The sequence below is a fragment of the Gracilinanus agilis genome, chromosome 4, assembly GCF_016433145.1.
Source record: "Gracilinanus agilis isolate LMUSP501 chromosome 4, AgileGrace, whole genome shotgun sequence".
Taxonomy (NCBI): domain Eukaryota; kingdom Metazoa; phylum Chordata; class Mammalia; order Didelphimorphia; family Didelphidae; genus Gracilinanus; species Gracilinanus agilis.
In genome coordinates this window covers 290,063,904-290,088,369 of record NC_058133.1, presented here as the reverse complement: position 1 = coordinate 290,088,369, position 24,466 = coordinate 290,063,904, and the positions used below count along the sequence as shown (strand labels likewise).

Genomic DNA, 24,466 nt, shown 5'->3' with positions numbered 1-24,466 from the left:
CGGTAATAATTTTAGTTCTTGAATCAAAGCTTTTAAGTAATCTAGCCTAATTAAAATGCAAACTAAGTTATCCTTGATATTTAAAGTTTGAAAAGGATGTCATTAGAATAGTGGAAACTGTTCTGTCCTTAATTGTTTTGAATAAACAGTCACCATTCCAGCTGGAAAAGGATGCCCTGATTAAAACAGTGGTTCTTTGCCACCTTTCAGTTACCCTCTCAAGCGCTCTGCCATGTGGTACTATGAGCTTGTTTCTTAGATGGAGACACTTACTGGGTTCAAGTTAAAGCTCAGGCTGGTTAGCACAGAAAAGGACTTGGGAGCAAGACACACATATCACGTCAGTTAGCATTCTGGTAAATGAGGTCCTTTGGAGAAAAGGGATGTAACCTATCCCCACATCTGGAGGGAGGAAAAACCAATGAATCAGTAACATAAATGTTCTATTTAGGGGGCCTTTTCTGTACCTTAGAGAGGCTAACTTGATGATAGCTTGAACTTAATTTCACCTTTTTTCTTGTATCTTCTCTTTACCTTGAGATGGTGATAGCATCTCCCCAAAAGTCAGTTTCTTATTTACCTATTAGTCAAGAATACTAATCCAAGTGGAATGTTCTGTGGCCTTTGTACTGAATTCAGAAGTTTATGCTGAATTCTAACTATAGTTGGGAAAGTATGTTTTTGGTACCTAGGCGTTCTTTTTTTTACACCCTTTTTTTTCTTCCATTAATGGTCTTTCCTCTTGTCCCCCAGTATCCAGTAACCTTGTAGTCTGTCCCTAAAACCTACTGTCATGAACATATCCAGAAAATTTCATTTTAATTATGGTGCACCTGGCTTGGAAAGCCTAGTGTGAAGCCTGTTCCAGGGGAAATTTGCATTTTAACATTCTGACAGAGCCTTAAGTCCAAGATGGAATTATAAGAGTTTCAAGCATCATCAACTTTGGTGTGGGCAGTCTTTTTAATTTTTTTAAATTAGACCAAGTGAACCCTGGCTGCCCCTAAAAATAGTAAACTTGAGTGAACCATTCACTCTGATTCTTATCATCAATTATACTTGTTTAACTCTTGGGCATTACAGATAAACTATCTAGTTTATAATCCTGCTTTCAAAGGGTAATTTGAGGTAATCCTAGTATTGAAAAGAAATTTTCTTCCAAAATAAAATATAAAAATCTATTTCAAGTTTTAAACAAGAGAAAGAAATCAGATCATATTTTGAATCTCCTTCCCATTTCAGTGAGACCATTACAGTTAAGGTTAATGCTGAGTTTAAATATGGAAAACAGGCATGAGAAGATATTTTGAGTAGTGAGATATTGAGTTTTGTAGCAAGAATAGGTTTCTCCCCACTTCTCTGCATCCTTTCTCCCTGCCATATATATCTGGAATTGTGATCCTAACTTCCCTCTCTCTTCTTCCCCCTCATATATACATAAATCTTTTTAAAGTTTAAATTTTGAAATTTCTCTTGTACCTTTTTCTTTCCATCTAGAAATAACTGTGGTTCCCAATTAATATGAAAATAAATTAAAATCAGAGAATCAATTTGGAAGGAACCTCAGGGGCCTTGGACCTATGTCTAAAAAGACCCATACCTGATGAGTGACCATCCACCCTTTGCTTAAAGACTTTTACAAAGGGGGAACCCACTATCTCTTGGTTAGCTCTAATTGTTAGGACTTTTTTTCCCCCCAAATAGGGAAGCCTAAATTTATTTATTTGAGGCTTCCTTCTATTGTTCCTAGTTGTTCTCTCTGGAGCCAACTAGAACAAATATATTCCCTCTTCTAAGTGATAGTTCTTTAAATTCTTGAAATTAGTAATTGTCACATCTACTCAGATCTTTTTTTATCCAAGTGAAATGTCTTAAATCTTTCAGGCAGTTTTCATATGATATGTCATCCTGGTTCCCTTGATCTGGGTGCTTTCTAAATTACTGTTATTGTATTTTTTCAAATATGGTACTCAGACAGTACACAGTATTCCAGATGTCATCAGATTTAGGCAGAGTACAGCAAGACTGTCAATCCCTTTGTCCTGGACGCTGTGCCCCACAATGGACCCTAAGATTGCATTAGGTTTCTTAGCTACCAAATTGCATTATTAACTCCTTTTGAGTTTGTAGTCCTCTTACACTTCCTCCTCCCCAAACCCAACAAGTTATGTCTTTCCTGTCTCAGAGTTGTGACATTCACTTTCTTAGCCCAAGTTTAAGACTTCTATTTATCCTTATTAAAATTTATCTTACTTAATTTGGTCCCCAAATCTAGCCTACCAAGATCTTTTTTAATCTAGACTGTCTTGAATTTAGGCATCTCATCTTCTCCATTGCATTAGTAACGTCACTTGCCTATTTGTGCAATCTATGCCTTTTTCCAAGTCATCGAGAAAAAGTTTAGTAGCTCAGGACCAAGTGTAGATCCCTGGTGTACTTCATAAGTCACCTAAGTTAACATTAAATCATTAATAGCTACTCTTTGGAGTCTAGCCACTTAACCCATGAATTCCCCCCTAATTTATATCTTTCCATCTTTTCCTTAGGAGTAGAGGCTTTGTCAGAAACTTTTGCTATAATCCAAAGAAACCTATCTACAGTATATTCCCAGACCTACTATCTAGTGATCCTGTAAAAAAAAGGAAGTAAAGTTAGACTGACATAAACTTGCTTTTGCTTCTGGAGACATCTGCATCCTTTGTGGCCCTTGTGTTCTTTTCTAGATATTCACTCTCTCTTTAGTAATAAGTTCTAGAATTTCCACAGGGAGCAATTAAGCTTCCTGGTTGCATATCTACTCCATCCTCTTCCTTTTAAAAAAAAAAATCATCCCTAGAAGCTTCCTCATTCTCCATGTCTTTAGTACCTCTTCCATTCTCAAAGACAACAAATGTTGGCTCAGCATTCACATATACCAGTTTTAGCATACTGGAATTTAGAACTTCTGGACCTTGGTGACTTGAACTCCTCCTTTTGAGGATCAATTCTATTAGCTCTTACTCTTCTGCTCCTTGCTGTTCAAAGGTTGTTTTCCTTGACAGAGAAAACAAGTAAAATAAGGGTTAGGTAGCTCAGCCTTCCCTGTAGTTGGTTATTTGCCTCAAACAACAATCCTCTCTCTCTTCTTTTCCCCGTTATCCCTTTTAATTTTTTAAGAAAAAAACAGTTCTTTTCATTGTCCTTGGCTTTACCAGCTTCATATTGTTCTGAAATATAGCACTTTTGACACTCCTGTAAAATTTTATCTATCCTCTCTTCTCTTCTCTTCTCTTCTCTTCTCTTCTCTTCTCTTCTCTTTTCTTCTCTTCTCTCTCTCTCTCTTTCTCCCTCTCCCTCTCCCTCTCCCTCTCCTTCTCCTTCTCCTCTCCTCTCCTCTCCTATCCTCTTCTCTTTCTCTCCCTCTCTTTTCTCTCTCTCTCTCCCTTTCTCCCTCTCCCCCTCCCCTTCTCTATCCACATAGAGAGAGAAATTTAGCTAACTAGTTTTATTGGTCAATCATATATTCTCCTGTATTATAGGAATATACATCTTTTATAAAGAATTTTGCTTCATCGTCTGCTTTTAAAATCTTAATAGGAGAGGCCAAGCTGTGTTACGAACAAAATTAATATAGATGGATATTATTAAAGATATTAGGGTTTTATTAACAGCCATATTGATAATTAAAAAGAACCATGTGCCTGCTAAGATCTAATTCAAATGCCCTGCCATTACCTCTGCCCACCTGGCTTGTTCTGCAGGAAAGAGAGCATCCCAATCAAGTTCTGAGACTTTATACCTCTTATCTATGTAGTCACACTTTCTGCCTGCCTGTACTACACAAGAGGAATCATGGGAAATGTAGTTTTCAAGTCCTCTAAACGTCCACAGGAAGTTTATATCATGGATCTCAATATCAAGACCCCCAAATTTCCAATATCACACCTAAGACACTTACTAGCTGTCTGACCCTGGGCAAGTCACATCTCTTACTGCTCTTTTGCCTTAGAACCAATACTTAACGTCGACTCTACAACAAAAGATAAAGTTGTGTGTGTGTGTGTGTGTTTAACACTCAAATAGGGCAGTAAAATACTCTTTATATGTCTCAGTCTTTTTAGACAACACTTCCTTCTTCTCTTAATGAGAATTGTTTTTCTTTGTGTCAGAATTTTATCCTTGAGTTCCTATCTCCAGTCACTTACTTCCTCTATAAAATCTTGGGTCAGAACTTCTAGATTCCATTTAGGAGGCCTATTTTAAAAGCTCCCCTCCCACCCTACCACCACCACCACCACCCCGTCCCAATTGAGCATGTAAGTCAGATCACGCCCAGCTCTCCCTTCCATCTCTATCCCAAAATCTAAGATAGTCATTTCCAAAATCTCCAAGATTCCCCTTCTCCCCCCCGCAGCCACCTCTTCCTTCTCAGTAAGAATCAGATCTGTAAAAGAATGTTCCCTTTCGTATCATCCTTTAGCTTCGTCTCCTGCTTTGGGAGGGAGTATGTATTCCTGCGCACATGGCCCTTTCTGGACCAGCCTTAGCCTCTGTATCCCAGGCTCTTCCTAGAACTCTCTCTCTTTTTTGTCGAGGTGCTCCAACCCATTCTGAGGACGGTTCCTCTTGGATTTCAGCCTGATCTTTCAGACCGTGTTTTTCCCTGGTTCCTGGGTTTCTAGCCACTAGGATCTACAGTATTCATTTGTGTTGCCTTCCCTCCCCCAGAGGATGCTTTGAAGACGTTATTTGAGCCCAAGTTCCCTGGCTTTGGGGCCAGGAGTCTATATGTTAGGCTATGTCAAGCCTTTAATAACTGAAAACATATATAAAAGTGGTACATTATCAACATGAGACTCTAGGTAGTTTGGGTAACATGGGAGTCTTGAGAATTGAAATCCCCCAACAATCAAGGAGGATTTATAATTTAGAGAGGGGGAGAAGCAGGCAGGGCAGCAGGCATCAATTTCAACTCTCCAAATCTTGATATTCACAGAATAGTTTTTAGGCATTCCCAGTAGGATACAAAATAAGTTCAGGGAATCAGTTATTATTATTAACCAGTTTGACTTTGAATGAACTAACTTGGCATTGTCCACTGCCAAAGGGCCAGAGGTTTTCATTAGGTTGGGGTCAGGGGCTGAGGGTCTAAATACTTTTGTGTCTAAAAATGAAACTTAACTAAATATTTTTGTGTCTAAAAATGAAATTTAACCTACCTTTGCTTCATAAAATAGTTCTAGTTTCCTAATGACCTTTTAATTTCACAGAACCTATACCATTTAAACCTTTCCAAACTCCTTGAAGAATAGAATTTTTCATGGCCAATTCACTAGAAAGAGAGCCAGACTATTTTCAAGTTAGTATGTTGGCAGAAGAGACTTTTCCTGGGCAACCTAACCAGATTGTATTTCTGAAAACTTCACAGACTCTTGGTTCAACTGAGGTGAAATGGCAGGTTATTTATTAGGGTACGGGCACGTCTGGTTTTCTATCCAGTCTTCTAAGTCAGCTTTTAAAATTCTGTTTCATCTCTATGATTTTCATTTAGCCTTACAACATGACCCTGATCCTTCATCCCTCCTTCCCTTCATTACTCTATTTTTTGAATTTTGTTAGTAATTTTTTGCTTTCCTTACAGGTGACATTCCAGGCTTGCAGTATATCAGAAGCCAGATACCTTTATGATCAGCTGGCTACTATTTGTCCAATTGTAGTAAGTAGAAAAAAAGATTTTCCTAGAATGCATTTCTTTGAATCTATCAAAAAGATTTTGCATGGCCAAAACAGCTGTCAGTGTGTTCTTTGTCTGCTCGTGGCCTCCGTCAGAGTTAGCCTTGCCTAAATTATGTGCAGTCATTAGAGCTATATTCAGAGGTAATGGGCTATGGATAAGAAAAGTTTAAATGCATCGATGATACTAAGCCAGTGGATGGTGTTGCCACCAGCTGACTTTTGAGTTTTAACTTAGCCCATTCTGACATCTTCTTGCTCTCTTCATTCCATCAATTATAAGAAATTTTCAATTATAAGAAATATTTCCTTTGAAGAAAAAATGAGTTTATTTGAATGAAAGTACAATCATAAACTATGCCAAATCTATCTCCATTTCAAGAATTTGGGTCTTTTTCCCTATAGGAGAAGGGCGGGAAGGATGAGTTGAAAAGTCAGTCCATTTCCAGCGGGGTGGATAAGCACTAATCCTGTGTTTTAGCCTCGCTGACAAAAAAAAAGCAGATTGCATGAAGCTTCTTAGGACACACAAGAACAACTATTGAAACAGCATCCACAGAAGCTAATTTTTGTTTGTTTTTAGATGGCTTTGAGTGCTTCGTCTCCTTTCTACCGAGGCTATGTGTCAGATATTGATTGTCGCTGGGGAGTAATATCTGCCTCGGTAGATGATAGAACTCGGGAGGAGAGAGGATTGGAGGTGTGAATGCTTTTTTTAATAGCCTATTTAAATTAAGCAGGTAAAATTGGGATATTGTTTCAAGCAATATTCAAAACTTGTTTGAATTTTTTTATATCTTGGGTAGCTAATGACAAGTCTGATGTCTTTTTATGGGTTAGACCCTCCTACATATGTTTGGGGTCTCTGATTTCATAGGTGGCATTTTGCCCTAAAGGGAGGGGAACATTGGACTGTCACAAGTCTGAAGCTAGAGCTTGCTTCCTTAGGAACAGCAGCCAAATTAACCCTAAATTAATTAAGTTCTGGTGGGAAAAGGGAGGGATATGGTTTTCTAATCTTGATCACTTTGTAAAAACTGTACTTGTCTTAGCTACCTACTTAAGATACTTATCAGTTTTTAACATGTATTTATGTTCTGTATTTTACAGCCAATGGTCATAGCTTTTTTTTTTTTAAAACCAGATGTTTTTATGATAACATAGGGTCAGTTCTCTTGTATGATGCTTTTTGCTTTAAAAGAAACATGATTTCTTTCCAACCCTTCATCATTATTATTTTTGACTCTTTTTATTCGTTTCATTTAATGTATCCCAATTATATATTTTTAACTCGAAATATACTTTTTAATTTAAAAAGTTTTTTTTTAATTTTTTTTACCAAATTTTAAAGTTCTAAATTCTCTCACACTCTTCCCTCATTCTTGGAGAAGGCATGCAATATAATATTGATCCTACTTGTCTTCACCATAATTATTGTTGAATACTAACATAAAGAAGATTGTAGACTGTGGCATGTTTGTTAGTCTATAACATCTGTTTAAACTAAATGCCCATCAAATTGAGTAGTGTTACATGCATGATGGTAATAATTTTTTGTGCCAGTGAAACTATGTTCCTAAAGTGTATAGTTTGTGGGCTTTTTTTTTTTTTAACTCTTCCATTCCATCTTAGAATCAATACAAAGTGTTGATTCCAAAGCAGAAGAGTGATAAGGGCTAGGCAATTAGGGTTAAGTGACTTGCCCAGAATTACACAGTTAAGCAAGTGTCTGAGGTCAGATTTGAACCGAAGACCTCTTGTCTCTCAACCTGGCTCTCATTCCACTAAGCTACCTAGCAGGACCCCCCAATATAAAGTCTTTGCTTCCAAAGTTGACTTTTTCCTGCCCTGTTTTTCATAAAGACAAAAAGTTCTTTGGGAATTACGGTGTGGGAAGCACTCTACTCAGAACATCCTAGAAAGCAATCATCTGCTGTTATTATTTTTTCTTTAAAATTTCTAGATTTTATGACTTCCCTTAGAGATGTTTCTTGGCATCAATGAGCTTTTCATTTCCCTTAAGTTTTATTCTTAACTTTTTCAGTTAAGATATTTTAAGAGTCCTATTTATATGGCATTATTTGTAATAAAGTATCTTCTATTTTAGCCTCTGAAGAACAACAGCTATAGGATTAGCAAATCTCGATATGATTCAATAGACAGTTATTTGTCCAAATGTGGTGAAAAATACAATGATATTGACTTGACAAAAGATAAAGAAATCTATGAACGCCTTTTAAAGGAAGGTGAGTGCCTGATCCTCGTATTCAAATTTAATGCCTAGTTTGGGGCTCTTCAAAACTCATTTTTCCCCATATTTGCTAACTGGTTTTTATTATTAATATGAAGTCTGACTCTTTAAAGGTTTCTTAGCTGTAGGTCTCAGATACTGAGTAGCTGTGAAATTCTCTCAATTTTTAGTAAGGACATTCTGAAAATTTTTCCCTCTGAATCTAATATCAGCTCTCCAAGAGATGGAACATTTTCTATACAAATTAGAGCAGAAAAAAGTTCATATATAAAACTATGAATCCCTATTACATACAGCTTACTTTAAAAAAAAAACACACGATGAATTCAATGTGTTACTCTCAAAGATATGCTTGTTTTGTTTTCCCCTAAAAACATATAGTTTTTCTAGGCCTAGGTCAGTTGTATCCACAAGCTGAGTGGATAAAAGTTTGCCATTGAATCAGAAGCACCCCAATGTACAAAACAAGAAATAGAGAACTTAACCCAGCCTCAGAAAACAAAACTGAATTCCCCTCCCCCAAAATTCCACAACCAGGTGAATTTCCAAGTGAATTCTATCAAGATATTTTAAAAAAACATTTAATTACAATATTACATAAACTATTTGCAAAAATAGGAACAGAAAAGAACTTGGAAAATTCCTTCAATGATACAAACATGGTCTTGATCCCTAAACCAAGGGGAATTGAAACAGAAAGAAAACTATAGACTGATAGTCCTGATGAATATCAACACAGACTTTAAATAAGATCATCACCAGGAAGCTAATAGCAACATAGAAGAAAGATTACATACAGTAAACCAGGTTAGATTTATATCAGGAATTTAGAGTTGGTTTAGTAATAAGAAAAATATAAACCCAATTGATCATATTAATAAAAAGAATAAAAATACCATCATGATTATTTTAATGGCTGCAGAAAAATATACATTTATAGTTTTTAAAAAAAAAAACACTAAAATGGGAATAAATGTCCCTTTCCTCAAGATGATGAATTTCCATTTTAGTCCATGTCCAACACTTCATGATCTCCCCCAAAGATACAGGAAGAGTTTGCCATTTCCTTCTCTAGCTCATTTTACAGATGAAAAAACTTGCTTAGGGTCACCCAGCTAGTAAGAGACTGAGACCAGATTCCAACTCAGGAAGCTGAGTCTTCTTGACTCCAAGCCCAGCACTTTCTCCTCTATCCCACCTGGCTGCCCCATTGGGATAGATACTATCTTTCTAAAAACAAAAGCTGGCATTGTATGTTGTGGAAATAAACTAGAGACCTTCCCGGTAGGATCAGCGACAAAATCAAGGATGCCAATTATCATCCCTGTTATTTGATACAGTTCTAGAAATGTTAGCTATGGCAATAAGACAAGAAAAAGAAATTGAGAGGAAATAAAATTATTTATAGCAGATGATAGGATGACTTACTTAAAGAAGCAACTAAAAATTATTTGAAAAAAATAATTTAAGCAAATTTGCAGGATATAAACCCACCAGCAAGAAGAGGGAGAAAGTCTGTTCAAAATAACTACCCAATGCCTAAAATATTTGAGTCTACCTATCAGTATATGTCCATGAAAATTAAATAACTGCAAGTATACAAAAGGGTACATAGAGTACAAATATGAAAGTGCAAAACACTCTTGACAAAAATAAAGACAGTCTAAATGATTGGAGAAATGTTAATTGCCCTGAGAAAGATGAACCAATAAAATAAAAATGACAAGACTAACCAAATTAATTTATTTTTTCAGGTCCATACAAATCAAATTACTAAGGGATTGCTTTATAGAGCCAAAATAAAAATAACCCATTTGTAAGAATGAAAGGACAAGAAACTCAAGGAAAATAATGAGGGGAGGGAACAAAGTGTGAAGGCAGGAGGCCTAAAAACTGTGTTACAAAACAGTAAGCATCAAAACAATTGTGAGTTTCCCATCCTCTTCTGCAGGGATCGATCATCTCCTGGCCCAGCACATTGCTCATCTCTTTATTCGGGACCCCCTGACGTTGTTTGAAGAGAAGATACATCTAGACGATGCCAATGAGTCGGACCACTTTGAGGTATCCCTTTCACTTTTTGTTTTTAAACCCTTTCCTTTGTCTCAGAATCAATACCCTGTATTGGCTCCAAGGCAGAAGAGTAGTAAGGGCTAGGCCATAGGAGTTAAGTCACTTGTCTGGGGTTACCACTTTGGAAGTGTCTGAGGCAAGATTTTGAACCCAGGACTTCCCATTTCTAGACTTGGATCTTCATCCCCTGAGCTGCCTAACAGGGCCCCCTCCCCATTTTAATAAATAATGCATAATCTATAATAATTTAATATTACCAAATTATAGATTATATAAATACACAATCATACGACAATTTAATATTAATATAATATATAATGTGGTGGTTTAATATAATATGTAAAGAGTGTACAATCCTGTAATAATTTCACATTAATATATTATATACTATGCTTACTGTGAGATTCATATTGCAGAGAGGGATTCAAGCGGCAGAGGGGGGTCCAGGCTACAGCTCAGAATTCCACAGGGTCCGCCTCCCCCTCCCCCCGGGGAACTCTTGAGTTCATCACACACACACACACACACACACACACACACACACACACACACACACACACACACACCGCTTGAATCCCTCTCTGCAATTTGAATCTCACAATACTATACTAATAACAAACTTATTTTCTCTTTATGTTTGCTGTGAGACAGTCCCAACCAGCCACCCTTCCATGCTGATAAGGCGCTTGTAGTTCCTTAACCAGCGCAGTAAGAGTCTGAGGAGGGTAAAGGCCAAAGTAATCCTGAGGAAAGGGCTGAGGGCGCCCCTGGGCCACGTGGACCACTTGCTCAGACTCCCGCCCCTCCAGTACGACCTCACTGTCCTTTAGCCAGCAACCAGGCTGCGTAGATGTCCCCACACTGAGCCCATCCAACAGCCAACGGGGCCTCCTATGGCCCAATCACACAGATTTCGTCATCTAGTCTTTGTGGATGTGCGTAGATATAGATACTTAGATGTACAAAGACACACACATCCAGAGGCCCAAAGACACACACTTAAAGCCATCGCTGCCCTTGAGGAGTTCATGTTCTACCAGAGGGAGGGAGGGAGGGAAGGAAGGAGGGAGGGAGGGAGCCCTTCAAAGGTGGGAGATTTATCAGCGATAAAGCAGAGCTACTTAAAGGATCATTTTTGTCCTTATCATGCAAAACAAATCATGCGTTTCCTTCATGAATTGTCTCTGTGCGTGCTGATTCTTACAGAATATTCAGTCTACAAACTGGCAGACCATGAGATTTAAACCTCCTCCTCCCAATTCGGATATCGGATGGAGGGTAGAATTTCGGCCCATGGAGGTAAGAACCTTACCAAAGGGAGGTCAGTGGGAGTTTGATGCTCGAATAATGCCCAGTAGTTAATTTTGGAGATGAATCTGCATCTGTGTAAGAGCAGGGTAATTTTTAGAATCTAAAACATCAGGGTTCTGAACCTGTGCTTTTAAAAAATAATACTCCTAACTCTATTTCAATAGAATTGATTTCCTTCATAATCTTTTTGATTTTTTTTTTAACTTTTAAAAACATTATTCTTAGAAGGACTTCTGGACCCTGTTGAAATGGTCTTCAAACCATATGGGTTTTCTTAGGAAATTGGATTGTTAATATTAAGTAGTTCATCGTATTAACAACCACAGAAGTACAGTGGTTTGTTGGCTCGAGCACAGAATTAGGAGTCAGACCCCAGGATCAGTCCTGACTCCCAGCAACTCTTTCTGCCTCAATTATTTGTTTCTCACGTGGGAAGAATCTAACCCACCCAACTTGTTCTCAGATTAAAACAAGAATATGGGTCTTAAAGAGCTTTCAGAAGTTAAAAGTGCCCTGCAAATGTGAGGCAGCACTGTGAGTTATGATTATTTTGAGCTTGAGGGGAATCCTATCTCTGTTTTCATTTTTTTTTTGTCAACATCTAAAAACTTACAGACATTTTACTGTCTAGGTTCAATTAACAGACTTTGAGAATTCTGCCTATGTGGTATTTGTAGTCCTGCTAACCAGAGTGATCCTTTCGTACAAATTAGATTTTCTCATTCCCCTGTCAAAGGTAAGAGTGAATTTCTTCTTTTCCTTTTTTTAATATAATTTTTATTTTCTTTTTTAAAAAATGTTTTTCCATGATTATATGATTCATGTTCTTTCCCTCCTCCCCCTTCCTGGAATTGACACGTGATTCCACTGGGTTATGTGTGTATTATCACTAAGAGTGAATTTCTTGACAAACTGATGTATAAATCTACACTTTCCCCCCACCCCAATTATTTTTATTTATTTTAAACTCTTATTTTTCTGTCTTAGAATCAATACCGTGTACTGGTTCCAAGGCAGAAGAGCAGCAAGGGCTAGGCAGTGGCTTGTCCACAGTTAAGACATATCTGAGATCACATTTGAACCCAGGACTTCCCCTCTCCAGGCCTGGATGAGACTTCTTTTTTTGCTTGGCACTTTGCAAAAGAGTAAGATAAACTTGTTAGAATTCCTTAGAATGAAAGTGCTTTCATATTTTAATTCTCTCGAATAGTGTCTTCTCATCGGCATTTTCTGGTCAAGAATCTGACACTTCATTATTGAAAGATCTTTGAACCAGAAGCTTTTTTGGTAGTCTTTATGCCAACTTTTTGGAGACTTGGGAGTACACAAAACGAATTAGATTTGCTTTTAGAAATATTCTTTATTACAGAGCCTTTTTTATTCCTTTTTTTTTTTTTTTACAAAAATATAAAATCATTGAAATTTCAGAGTAGGAAGGTGAGGAATATAGAGAAGCTATCAGCACTAGGAATTTTCCTTCCAAGAGGAATTTGGGGGAAGATGGGGGGGGGGGGTGGTGTTCATTTTTTAGTGTTAACAAGACCATACGAATAAGTACAAGTGAATATTGCCCAAACTCTATAGATAGTTGGAGTCCTCAAGTAGGTATTTAATTATAGGAAATATGACCATTTAAACAAAATTTAAAATTTTATTCTAGTATCTACAGGAACCTTTGATACATCTGATAAATGTAGCACCTCATTTTCAGGGTTAGACCCTCCTTTTTAAAAATTTAATTTAATTAAAAAAATTTTTTTTTCATGGTTACATGATTCTTGTCTTCCTCCCCTCTTCCCCGCTCCTGGAGTTGACAAGCAATTCCATTGGGTTATATGTATATTATCACTCAAAACCTATTTCCATGTTATTCATTTTAATAGAGTAATCTTTTAAAACCAAAACCCCAAATCCTATACCCCTATAAACAAGTGATAAATCATGTGTTTTCTTCTGGATTTCTACTCTCAAAGAGAGTAGATGTCCCTAGACATGGACGGCATTCTTTCTCATAAGTCAAGACCTTCTTTATTGAGGACTTCATACAATTAAAGATTTCTTGGGGGGGTGAATTAAAAAAAAAAAAAAAGCTCTCTGAAAGTAGAAATTCGTACTTAAAAAGCAACAAAAATAAAACCTTTAAACTGATGTCTCAGATTGTAAGTGGACAGATTTATGACAGCAAAACCCTTCACATGCTAGGAAACTCTCAGAGTTTAAGTTTTGAAGGGGGAGTTTTCTTACCCAAGAGATTCCTTTTACCCCTCATATCCAGTAGCATTGAGAGGTAATAACTATATCCATCATCCTTCTCAGACAAACAAATAACTTCTCATCTCTGTTCCAACTCTGTGGAGCCGGCGGGAGCTGGCAGTAGCCCTGTATTGTATTCAGCTGAGAGGGTTTGTTATGGGAAGTATTAACAGGATCCTGACATATGTTTTTGTGGCCTGGATCTCCAGAGGAACTTCTATAGAATGTTGATCTTATTTTCACTCTTTTTTTTTTTTTAAACCCTTGTACTTCAGTGTATTGTCTCATAGGTGGAAGATTGGTAAGGGTGGGCAATGGGGGTCAAGTGACTTGCCCAGGGTCACACAGCTGGGAAGTGGCTGAGGCCGGGTTTGAACCTAGGACCTCCTGTCTCTAGGCCTGACTCTCACTCCACTGAGCTACCCAGCTGCCCCCAGTTGATCTTATTTTCAGAAGAACTTAGGATGAGAGAGGCATGCACAAGCTACCCAATGAATATTAGAGTGTTGAATGAACCTAAAAGCAATGACAAATGCAAAATCTTTTTTTTTTGCATGCTTTTAAACTTTTTTTTAACATTAAAAAAACTTTTGAGCTCTAAATTCTCACCCTTCTCCCCATCTATTTAGTAGGCAAGCACTTATGATATCAATTACACATGTGAAATCATGCAAAACATTTCTATATTAACCAAATTGCCTAAGGTAAAAAAGGGCAAGAAAAATAAAGTGAAAAAATTTTCACTTCAATTCTTTACTGCCACAAAAAGAGTTGTTATAAATATTTTTGTACATAGAGATCCTTTTCCTTTTATCTCTTTGGGATATAGACCTTGGAGTGGGAATGCTGGATCAAAGAGTTTTCACAGTTTTTATGGCTTTTTGAACATAGTTCCAAGTTGTTCTCCAGAATAGTTAGAACAGATCACAACTCTACCAACAGCTCAATAATGTCTCCACTTTTCCACCTCCCCTCCACCACCAATGCTCAATTCTTTTTTTTTTTAATGTTTATTAATATATATTTTTTAGAAAAGTTAACATGGTTACATAATTCATGCTCTTACTTTCCCCTTCACCCCCCCCCCCCCAGCTCATTCCCCCTCTCCCCATGGCCGATGCGCATTTCCCCTGGTTTAAACATGTGTCATTGATCAAGACCTATTTCCATATTATTGATAGTTGCATTGGTGTGGTAGTTTCGAGTCTACATCCCCAATCATGTCCGCCTCAGCCCGTGTGTTCAAGCAGTTGTTTTTCTTCTGTTTCCTCTCCTGCAGTTCTTCCTCTGAATGTGGGTAGCATCTTTACCATAAAGCCCTCAGAGCTGTCCTGGGTCATTACATTGCTGCTAGTACAGATGTCCATTACATTCCATTTTACCACAGTGTATCAGTCTCTGTGTACAATGTTCTTCTGGCTCTGCTCCTTTCACTCTGCATCAATTCCTGGAGGTCTTTCCAGTTCACATGGAATTCCTCCAGTTTATTATTCCTTTGAGCACAATAGTATTCCGCAACCAGCATATACCACAATTTGTTCAGCCATTCCCCAATTGAAGGGCATACCCTCATTTTCTAGTTTTTTGACACCACAAAAAGCTTGGCTATAAATATTTTTGTACAAGTCAATGCTCAATTCTTAAGGAAATCTTTAATTCTCATTTCCCAAGAAGTTCTGATTTTGCCTGATTTGATCATATTTTTTAAAATTTAACTCTTCCTTTCCTCTTAGGTCGATGAAAACATGAAAGTGGCTCAGAAACGAGACGCTGTCTTACATGGACTCTTTTATTTCCGGAAAGATATTTGCAAAGGTTCAAATCCTGTTTCTAGTAAGTTTAGACCTTTTTAGATTCATTTTGCAATAAGGATAAGGGACTTAATTTTCTTCTCTACCTGTTCTTTGCTTAGGTGGCACTGCTGTGGTGGATGGCTGTAGTACAGCCCAGAATGGTACAGAGACAGACACAGAAGAATTCACTTTAATGAGCATAGATACAATCATCAATGGGAAGGTAGTTGATTCAGCCATAAATTCTGTGTCAACTTATATTATCAAGAAAAAAAAATTGAAATCATGTAATAACTTTCTTTTTTAATAGGAAGGTGCTTTTCCTGGCCTAATACCAATTCTAAACTCTTACTTGGAAAATATGGAAGTGGATGTAGACACAAGATGCAGCATCCTTAATTACTTGAAGTTAATTAAGAAAAGAGCATCAGGTATGTATGGCATTCTTTTTTTCACTTATCATGTCACAGGGGTGCAGTAAACAGAGTACTGGACATGAAATGAGGAAGACTTGTCTCCCCGAGTTCAAATCTAGGCTCAGACCCTTACTAGCTGTGTGACCCTGGCCAAGTCACTGAACCTTGCCTCAGTTTCCTCATTTGTGAAATGAACTGGAGAAGGAAATAGAAAACCACTCCAATATTTTCCCAGAAAACCCCAAATGTGGTTGTGAAGAGTTGGACGTGACTGAAAAAGACTAGTGTTCATTTCTTTTTGTTTGTTTGTTTTTAGTTCTGTCCTGTTCACGTTATAAAACTCTCCTTGTTTGGCAATCTCAGACCTGTTGATATCTTTAAGTAGATTTCTGACGAACACTATTAAATAACCTATGCCAGTCCCAAAATGCATTGTGTAAATTTAGCAGCTTATTTTTTTTCCTGTGGATATGTAAATAACAAATATGCTTTTGATTAACATGCCAAGTAAGAAGTATTCCTCTTTTAGGATGTATAATTGTAAATTTTCCACACATTTTTCAGATCATTACAGGATAAGTCATGGAAAGTCACATAATAAACATCTGGATTGTATTTGGAGGGGAGGGGTGGGGTTTTTTCTCTTGGCTTCTTCTTGGGATGTAAGGTTTAAAAGCACTCAGCCGCAGACCCGCCTTTTAATTCAGTCATACACATTTATTTAGCACTTGCTGTGTACCAGCCACTATTCAAAGTGCTGGTGTTTCAAAAAAAGGGCGAAAGATAGTCCCTGTGCTCTTAACAGTCTAATGGAGGCAGGCAGCTTGCAAACCGCTGGCTACAAAGTGAGCTCTCCACGGGATACATAGGCAATAAGGAGCAGAGGAAAGGCGCTGGGATGGGGATGGGGAGGCGAGTGATTAGGGAATTGCTTAAGGCAGTGAGGGGCGTTTAGTTCCTGGCGAATGGAAATGGCAGGCCTGATGGGCTCTGCAGGGACAGTAGCGAGAGAGACTCAAGGGCTCCCCGCCACGATGCTTGCCTCCTAAGAGGATAAAGAGTCCGAGGCTTAGAGGGAATGAGTGTCTGAGACGGCTCTGGCAAAGGAAAGGATGAGGAGGTATTAATAGCCAACCTTTGTGGTCCCTGTAGAAAAACGTTTTATTGATGCTTTTTGTTTTTTAGCCACTTTTTATCTCTTACGCCCTCTTTTCCCACTTTGTATATTCATAGATTTAGAACAGCCAGAAAGGGACTTCAGAAGCCATCTAACCCATTTTACCAATGAAGAAACTGAGGCAAGGAAAATTAAATGACTGCCTAAAATCTCAGGGCATAAAATCTCAAAGGCAGGATTTAAACCCAGATTCTCTGACACCAGGAATCCAACATTCCTTTCCCCTTTCCTTTTTTTTTAAGTTAAAGTATTTCCCCCCAATTACATGTAAAAACTGTTTCCAGCATTTCTCAAAGAATATTGAGTCTTGAATTCTCTCCCTCCTTACCTACCTGGCCCTGCCACACCCCTATTGAGATGGTAAGCAATCTTGTATAGATTTTATATGTGCCTTCATGTAAAACATTTTTCCATAGTAATCCTTTTGTGGAAGGAAACTCAAATAGAAAAAAAAAAATTTTTTTTTTTAGGTGAAAAGCAGTTTGCTTTGGTCTGAATTGAGATTTTGTGTTTCTTTTTCTCTGGAAACAGATGGCATTTTTTATTGTGAGTCCTTTGGAATAGTTCTGGATCATTGTATCCTGAGTATAGCCATCATTCACAGTTGTTCATTGTACATTATTCCTGTCATTGTGTGTAATGTTCTGGTTCTGCTTATTTCATTCTGCTTCAGTGCACGTAAGGCTTCCTAGGTTTTTCCAAGCTCCTCCTGCTTGTCCTTTCTTACAGCACAATTTCATTGCAATCATTTATTGTAACTTACTCAGCCATTCCCCAATTAGTGAGCATCCCCTCACTTTCCAATTCTTTGTACCCCAAAAAGAGCTACTTTAAATATTTTTGTATATCTAGGGCCTTCTCTTTTTTTAAAATCACTTTGGGATATATACCTAGTAATGATATTGCTGGGTCAAAGGGTATATACTATTTTATACCCTTTGGGCATAGGTTCTAATTGCTCTGCTCCAAGTTTTGTCATAGTAGCCAATCTGATAAGTGTGGGTGATACCTTATAGCTGTTTTAATTAAGAGTGATTTAGAGCATTTTTTTGTATGACTAGAGTTTTAATTACAATGTCTTGAGAGCTGCCTGTTCTTATCTTTTGACCATCAAAACAAATGATCAATTGGGGAATGATTTGTATGCTTATATATTTGATTCATTTCTCTATGTATTGAGAAATGGGGACTTTATTAGAGAGATTTATAAAAAAAAATTTTTTTTGCACCATAATGATTGCTATATATTACTCTACATCCTATTTACCATAGTTTAATTTCTGATCTCCAGCTTCCCCAATTTGTCGTCTTTTCTGTTGGCTTCATTCCCCTTCTCATCTCCTTTCCCTCCTACTATTTTTAGGGTAAGATAACTTTCTATACCCAATTTATTGTGTATGTTCTTCCTTCATTGAGCCAATTCCGATGAGAGTAAGGGTCATATGCTCCCCTCCCCACCTGCCCCATCTTCCCTTCCACTGTGAAGGCTCGTTCATGCCCTTTTATATGTGATAATGCACCCCCTTCTATTTTTTCCTTCTTTCTCCTACCAATGCATTTCTCTTTCTCATGCCTTGATTTTATTTTTTATATCATCTCATCATATTGAACTCACACCCTTGCCCCTCCCCTCTCTATGTATACTTCTTTTTGCCCTAATAATGACAAAGATGTTTGGAGTTTCAAGAATCATCTCCCTGTGTATGGGGTGTATATAGATTAAACTTATTGAATAATGTCTTTTCATTTCTCTTTCTTTCCTGTTTATCTTTTCGAGATTGAAATTTTCCATTCAGCTTTGGTCTTTTCATCCAAAATGTTTGAAAGCCCTCTCTTTCATTGAATATCCATTTTCACCCCCTGAAGGATTATGCTCAGTTTTGTGGGGTAAATGATTCTTTTTGGTTGAAGCCCTAACTCCTTTACCCCCCTGGAACATCATATTTCAAGTCCTCAGAGTCCTAACTGTGGTTCCATGATACTTGAATTGTTTCTTTTTGATTGCTTTGATATTTTCTCCTTGACCTGAGAGCCCTAGAATTTGGCTATAATATTCCTGGGAGTTATCCTTTTGGAATTTCCTTCAGGTAGTGATTGATTGACTTTCAATTTCTGTTTTGCCCACTGATTCTAGAATATCAGGACAGTTTTCCTTGATGATTTCTTGAAAGAGAATGTCTGAGCTCTTTTTTTCATCATAGCCTTCAGGCATATTTTTATATATAAATACATATATAGATATATGCTTGCATATATCTCTATATATTTTTAGATGTATAATTTCCAATAATTCTTAGATTATCTCTCTTGAATTTATTTTAAGGTCGGTTGTTTTTCCAGTGATGTATTTCATATTTTCTTCTATTTTTCCCTTCTTTTGACTTTTTTTGGTGTTGTGGAGTCATTAGCTTCCATTTGCCCAATTGTAATTGTTAAGGCATGATTTTCTTGAGTGAGCTTTTATACCTCCTTTTCTATTTGGCCAATTTTACTTTGTAAAGAGTTCTTCTCCTTAGTAAAATTTTTTATATCTTTTTTCCAGTTGTCCAATTCTGCTTTTTCAGGAATTCTCATTAGATTTTTATGCCTCTTTTATCATTTGGTTTTTTAAAGTGTAAATTTCTTTGGTATTTTTTTGCACTTCCCTTACTAAGCTATTGACTCTTTTTTTCAGGATTTTCCTGTATCATTCTCATTTCTTCTCCCATTTTTTCTTCTGTCTCTCTAATTTGATTTTTAAAATTCTTTTTGACCTCCATTCATTCATTTTGGACTGAAGAGAAATTAATATTTTTCCTGGAGGCTTTGGATTGAACAGTATCAACTTCGATGTCCTCTTCTGAGTATGTTTTGATTTTTCTTGTGATCAAAATAACTTTCTATGTCGAGTTTCATTTTTTGCTGTTTGCTCATTTTTTGGCCTTTTTCTTTTCTTTTTAGTATTAAAAAAAATACAAAAAACAATCACTGTTAAAGTTGGGTGGTGTGATGTGAGGGGAGCTGTGTCTAATCCTCTCCCGTCTGTGCTCTGATCTCTGAGTCACCCCAAGCACTCTTCCCCACCTTGGACCAATGACCAGAGTCCCCTGCTCTCCCGTGGCAGCAGCGTTGGTGTCTGCTGGTGCCCCTTCTCTCCTTGAGATCATACCCCCCAGACTGCAACCTGGGTGTGTATGAGCCACGATCTCGCCCCAGAGCCAGCAGAGCGCCCCCCCCCCCCATGGTCTCCTTCAGAGTCGCCCACTGACCCGTCTTAACAGTCTGTGGCTGCTTTAGGCAGGCCCTGGGCCAGGTGCCTCAGTGGGGCCTGCCCTGGCACGCTGAGCTCCACCACCACCCTGGTGCCAGCCGCTGGATCCCTTGTGCCAGCCTTCTGGGTTGTTTTTGGCAGAAGAATGACTTCACCATGTCCTTTTGTGGGTTATGCTGCTCCAGAGTTTGCTTTCAGGCATTGCATCATAGTGCTTTGGAGGGTGATGTGGTAACGGTCAGGTGAGGATCTGTACCTTCTCCACCATCTCGGCCCCATCCCCTTTTTCCTCCCTTGTTATAAAGGAAAGCATTTAAGCCAGTGTTTAAATCTGACAAGACATGGGGGATTCCACAACCAGAGCCCCACAGCTTGTTGGGTAAGGGGGTACTTCATCGTGGCTGTTCTAGTTCAAGATTAATTTCTGCCATGTATCTACTGTTTTTAACATTTTCTTTGCCTTCTTTACAGTATCGTGTAGGTTGTTTTTCTGTCCAGGTCTGCTCATCTCAATCAAATTCACATATATCTTCTACTCTTCTAAATTATGTAGTTGTTGACACTTCCATCTAAATGACCCCTTTTTGGGTAATTCCTCTTCTTTGTTTTGTAATGTTTTTCCAGGAGAACTGATGACAGCTGCACGATGGATGAGGGAGTTTGTTTCGAAGCACCCCGACTACAAGCAAGACAGTGTCATCACCGATGAAATCAATTATAGCCTTCTTTGGGAATGTAACAAGATTGCAAATGAATTAAGTGAATGCCCAGAGCTGCTTGGCTCAGGATTTAAGAAAGCAAAATATAGTGGAAATAAAACTGGCTCTTCCAGTTAAGTATTTTGCTGCCAAAAAAAAAAAAATTATATGTATAGAACATCTGAGTTACGTTATTTGAGAATTAGCTGCAGGACCATGATTCTCTCAGCCCACTGGTGTGGCGTGAAGACCAAAATAATGGTACTGTGCTCTCAGATGGGCCCGGGAGCCTGAGATTCACTAAAAGGTTTCCCAATGGATATAGAGTTTATATAGTATACATGTACATAGTGAAATATTTTTATGATCAACAATGTATTTTAATAACATTATATCTAAAGTCTTTGTGAACTGGCTTGTACATTAAAAAAAAAAAAATCCTTACTCTGGGAGGAGCTGCTGTCCAAAACAGTTTTGTAAATGTAATGTATTGGTATCCCTACCGTATACATGCATTCCAGAGGCTGAGATGTTTACTGTACATTTTTTTTTTTGTTCTGAAGAATCTACCTTGTTTTAAAAAAAAAAAACAAAAAACAAAAAAAAATTCATCCTTAGGACCTGATTCACTGAAATTCTATGTCACTTTAACAAAGTCCAGACTTTCCCTTCTTGATTGCTTCTGAGTCAATTCTTTTGTTGTGCATATTAAGTAATTAATATAATTCTCTTGAAAAGGCTTTCCTTTTAATCTTTGCTTTCCAGCACCTTATGTTCTATGCTTCTTTTATAAAGGGAATAGTTAAGCCAAGTGGTCACCCTTGAAAACCCAAACTTTTGAAAAAACTAAATGTGATCCCACCACAGACTAATAGCATTTATAAAGGAACAATCAATCCCCCCCCCCTTTTTTTTTAAGCTTTCCAGTCATTTAAAGGCTTTATGAATTGAAATTAGATAAACAAAAGGGTATCAGCTTGTTTTTTTCCTGGGTAATAGAACTTTCTAAAAATATTATTTTCAAGCTTTTTTTTTTTCCCTTTTTCTGTAAATGCTAAGAAGATTGGAATTTACACTTGGGGCTGCCAAATAATTCTGGCTCTGATTTTTGCTCTGAATGCCCATCTTCAATTGTTCCTCTCTATAGATTTGCCAGTCATATAAAGCAATCAATCCAATTGGATTTCTTGATTCTTGTCTCCTTCTTTTCCCTTCCCCATTCCACACTTGACCCCATTTTCTAGTAAGCATGTAGACAAAGCTTTGCCTTCGAAAAGCCATTCGCCCCACAGTTTAGCTGGGAAAACACTATGCACTGCTTACTTTCTGGAGGAATCTTCTAAAAAAATCATGGAATGCACTAGGTTTGTGAATCAGGATCCTAAATGTTAAATTGTAAATAATTAAAATTTAAGATAATTGTTAGTTGTCATTAGTTTGTTGTGGGGATTTTTAAAAATGTAGTTAAAATTCAGAATTGCTTCTAAAAATGACAATGTATTATAGATTATGCAAATCTTAATACTGCATAACTATTTAAGTCCTAATGCTAATTTTAAAAGAAATTACAAGAAGCTGCTCCTGGTAAAACTGTGTATGTATAAATATTTGGATCTGTGCTCTATCCATAGATGTATTGTAGAGGATTAACAGAGTTCTCATTTTCTTTTGCAACTGGCTTGTGCTAATCAGGTTGTAAATGACAGATAAGTTTGTGGTACAAAGAAATAAAAGAATGGAATTTGCATTTTGTTGTGTGACTCTAAATGAAGTATCTAAATGATGGATGATGGGCTAAAAAAGAAGTTTGTTGTCATTCAGTCCTGTCTGGCTCTGTGGCAGGGAACCTTCTTGGCAAAGACACAGGAGTGATTTGCCATTTCCTTTTCCAGTGGGTTAAGGCAAGTAGAGTTTAAGTGACTGGCCCACCAACACACAGCTAATAAGTGAATGAGACTGAATTTGAATTCGGGTCTTCCTGACTCCCAGCCCAATGTGTTATCCCCTGAGGCAGGAAAAGAGCTTACTAACTCTTTAAAATCGATTTCCCAACTAATAAGAAAAGGACTCCCATCTTACCTATTTTGTAAAGGGAAAATTTAGATGAAAAATGTTTTTTTCTTTTTTCATTTTTTAATAAGCTGTAATATTTTAATTTTCCCAATTACTTGTAAAAACAATTTTTTTTAAGCCCTTACCTCCTGTTTAAAATGAATACTGTGTATTGGTTCCAAGGCTGGAGAGCAATGAGGGCTAGGCAATGGGTGTTAAGTGACTCACCCAGGGTCACAGCTAGGAAGTGTCTATGGCCAAATTTGGACGCGGGAACTCCTGTCTCCATGTCTGGCTCTCAATCCACTGAGCCACCTAACTAACCCCTAAAAACAATTTTTCATTTTCTAAAAATTAAGTTCCAAATTCTCTCTTCCCACCCTCCCCTTCCTATTCCCTGAGACAGTAAGCAATTTAATCTAAGTTTCTCCATGTGTAAGCATGCAAAGCATTAATAAAAAGTGTTTTACAAAAATGGGAATTACTTGGGAAACATTGTGGTGTCAACGTCACATGGAATCTGTCCATTGTGCAAAAATAGAGCCCCAAAGTTATTCCAGTCCTGGGAATTTTCACGACATAGACATGGAGCCAACAAACATTTACTTTAAGTTCCTGGTAGGGGCAGCTCGATGGCTCAGTGTATAGAACCAGGCCCAGAGACAGGAGATCCAGATTAAAATCTGACCTCAGACACTTCCCAGCTGTGTGACCCCGGGCAAGTCACTTAACCCGCATTGCCTAACCTTTACCGCCCTTCTGCCTTGGAATAGTACCCAGTATTGATCCTAAGATGGAAGGTAAGAGTTAAAAAAATGGCCTCAGACATTTACTAGTTGTGTGACCTTAGACAAGCCACTTAGCCTCTGCCTGCCTCAGTTTCCTCAACTGTAAAATGGGGATAATAGGACCTATCTGCCTCGATTGTGAGGATCAAATGAGAATAAAAAGCATTTAGCACAGTGCCTGGCACGCACTAAGTGTTGCATAAATGTTAGCCGTTGTTGGCATCCTTATTGCAAGTACCAAGCACTCTAAGCTCTAGGGAAACAGAAGCAAAAGAAGATCCTTGCTTTCAAGGAGCTCACACATTCACAGAGGAGACACTACGCAAACACTAGGAACAAGCAGGATGTGAGGTGGATTGGAGACTTATCCATCCCTCGGTTTTGTTTTGTTTTTATGACTTTGAATTTTTATTTTTTAGAAAATTTTCCATGGATTCATGATTCATGTTCTTACTCTCCCTTCCACCTCCCAATCCCACCTCCCAATCCCACCCCCCTGTAGCCAACACCCATTTCCACTCGTTTCTTCATGTATCATCAATCAAGACCTATTTCCATATTATTGATAGTTGCACTGGGGTGGTCATTTAGAGTCTACATCCCACATCATGTCCGCATCAACCCATGTGATCAAGCAGTTGTTTTTCTTCTGTGTTTCTCCTCCCACAGTTCTTCCTCTGAATGTGGGTAGT

General features: G+C 37.7%; 1 protein-coding gene across 2 annotated transcripts in view; it reads left to right on the top strand.

Annotated features, from left to right (window-relative positions):
* Positions 1-22,681, top strand: part of GCLC (glutamate-cysteine ligase catalytic subunit) — a 73,334-nt gene extending 50,653 nt beyond the window's left edge. For both annotated transcript variants that reach the window (XM_044675868.1, XM_044675867.1), the window contains 10 exons: positions 5,621-5,695; positions 6,296-6,412; positions 7,820-7,958; positions 9,915-10,027; positions 11,243-11,335; positions 11,979-12,083; positions 15,334-15,415; positions 15,513-15,616; positions 15,704-15,824; positions 20,861-22,681. In XM_044675868.1, coding sequence (XP_044531803.1) covers positions 5,621-5,695; positions 6,296-6,412; positions 7,820-7,958; positions 9,915-10,027; positions 11,243-11,335; positions 11,979-12,083; positions 15,334-15,415; positions 15,513-15,616; positions 15,704-15,824; positions 20,861-21,072 — 1,161 coding nt within the window. In that variant the 3' untranslated portion in view covers positions 21,073-22,681. The remainder of the gene's footprint in view (positions 1-5,620; positions 5,696-6,295; positions 6,413-7,819; positions 7,959-9,914; positions 10,028-11,242; positions 11,336-11,978; positions 12,084-15,333; positions 15,416-15,512; positions 15,617-15,703; positions 15,825-20,860) is intronic.
* Positions 22,682-24,466: the final 1,785 nt, after the last annotated feature.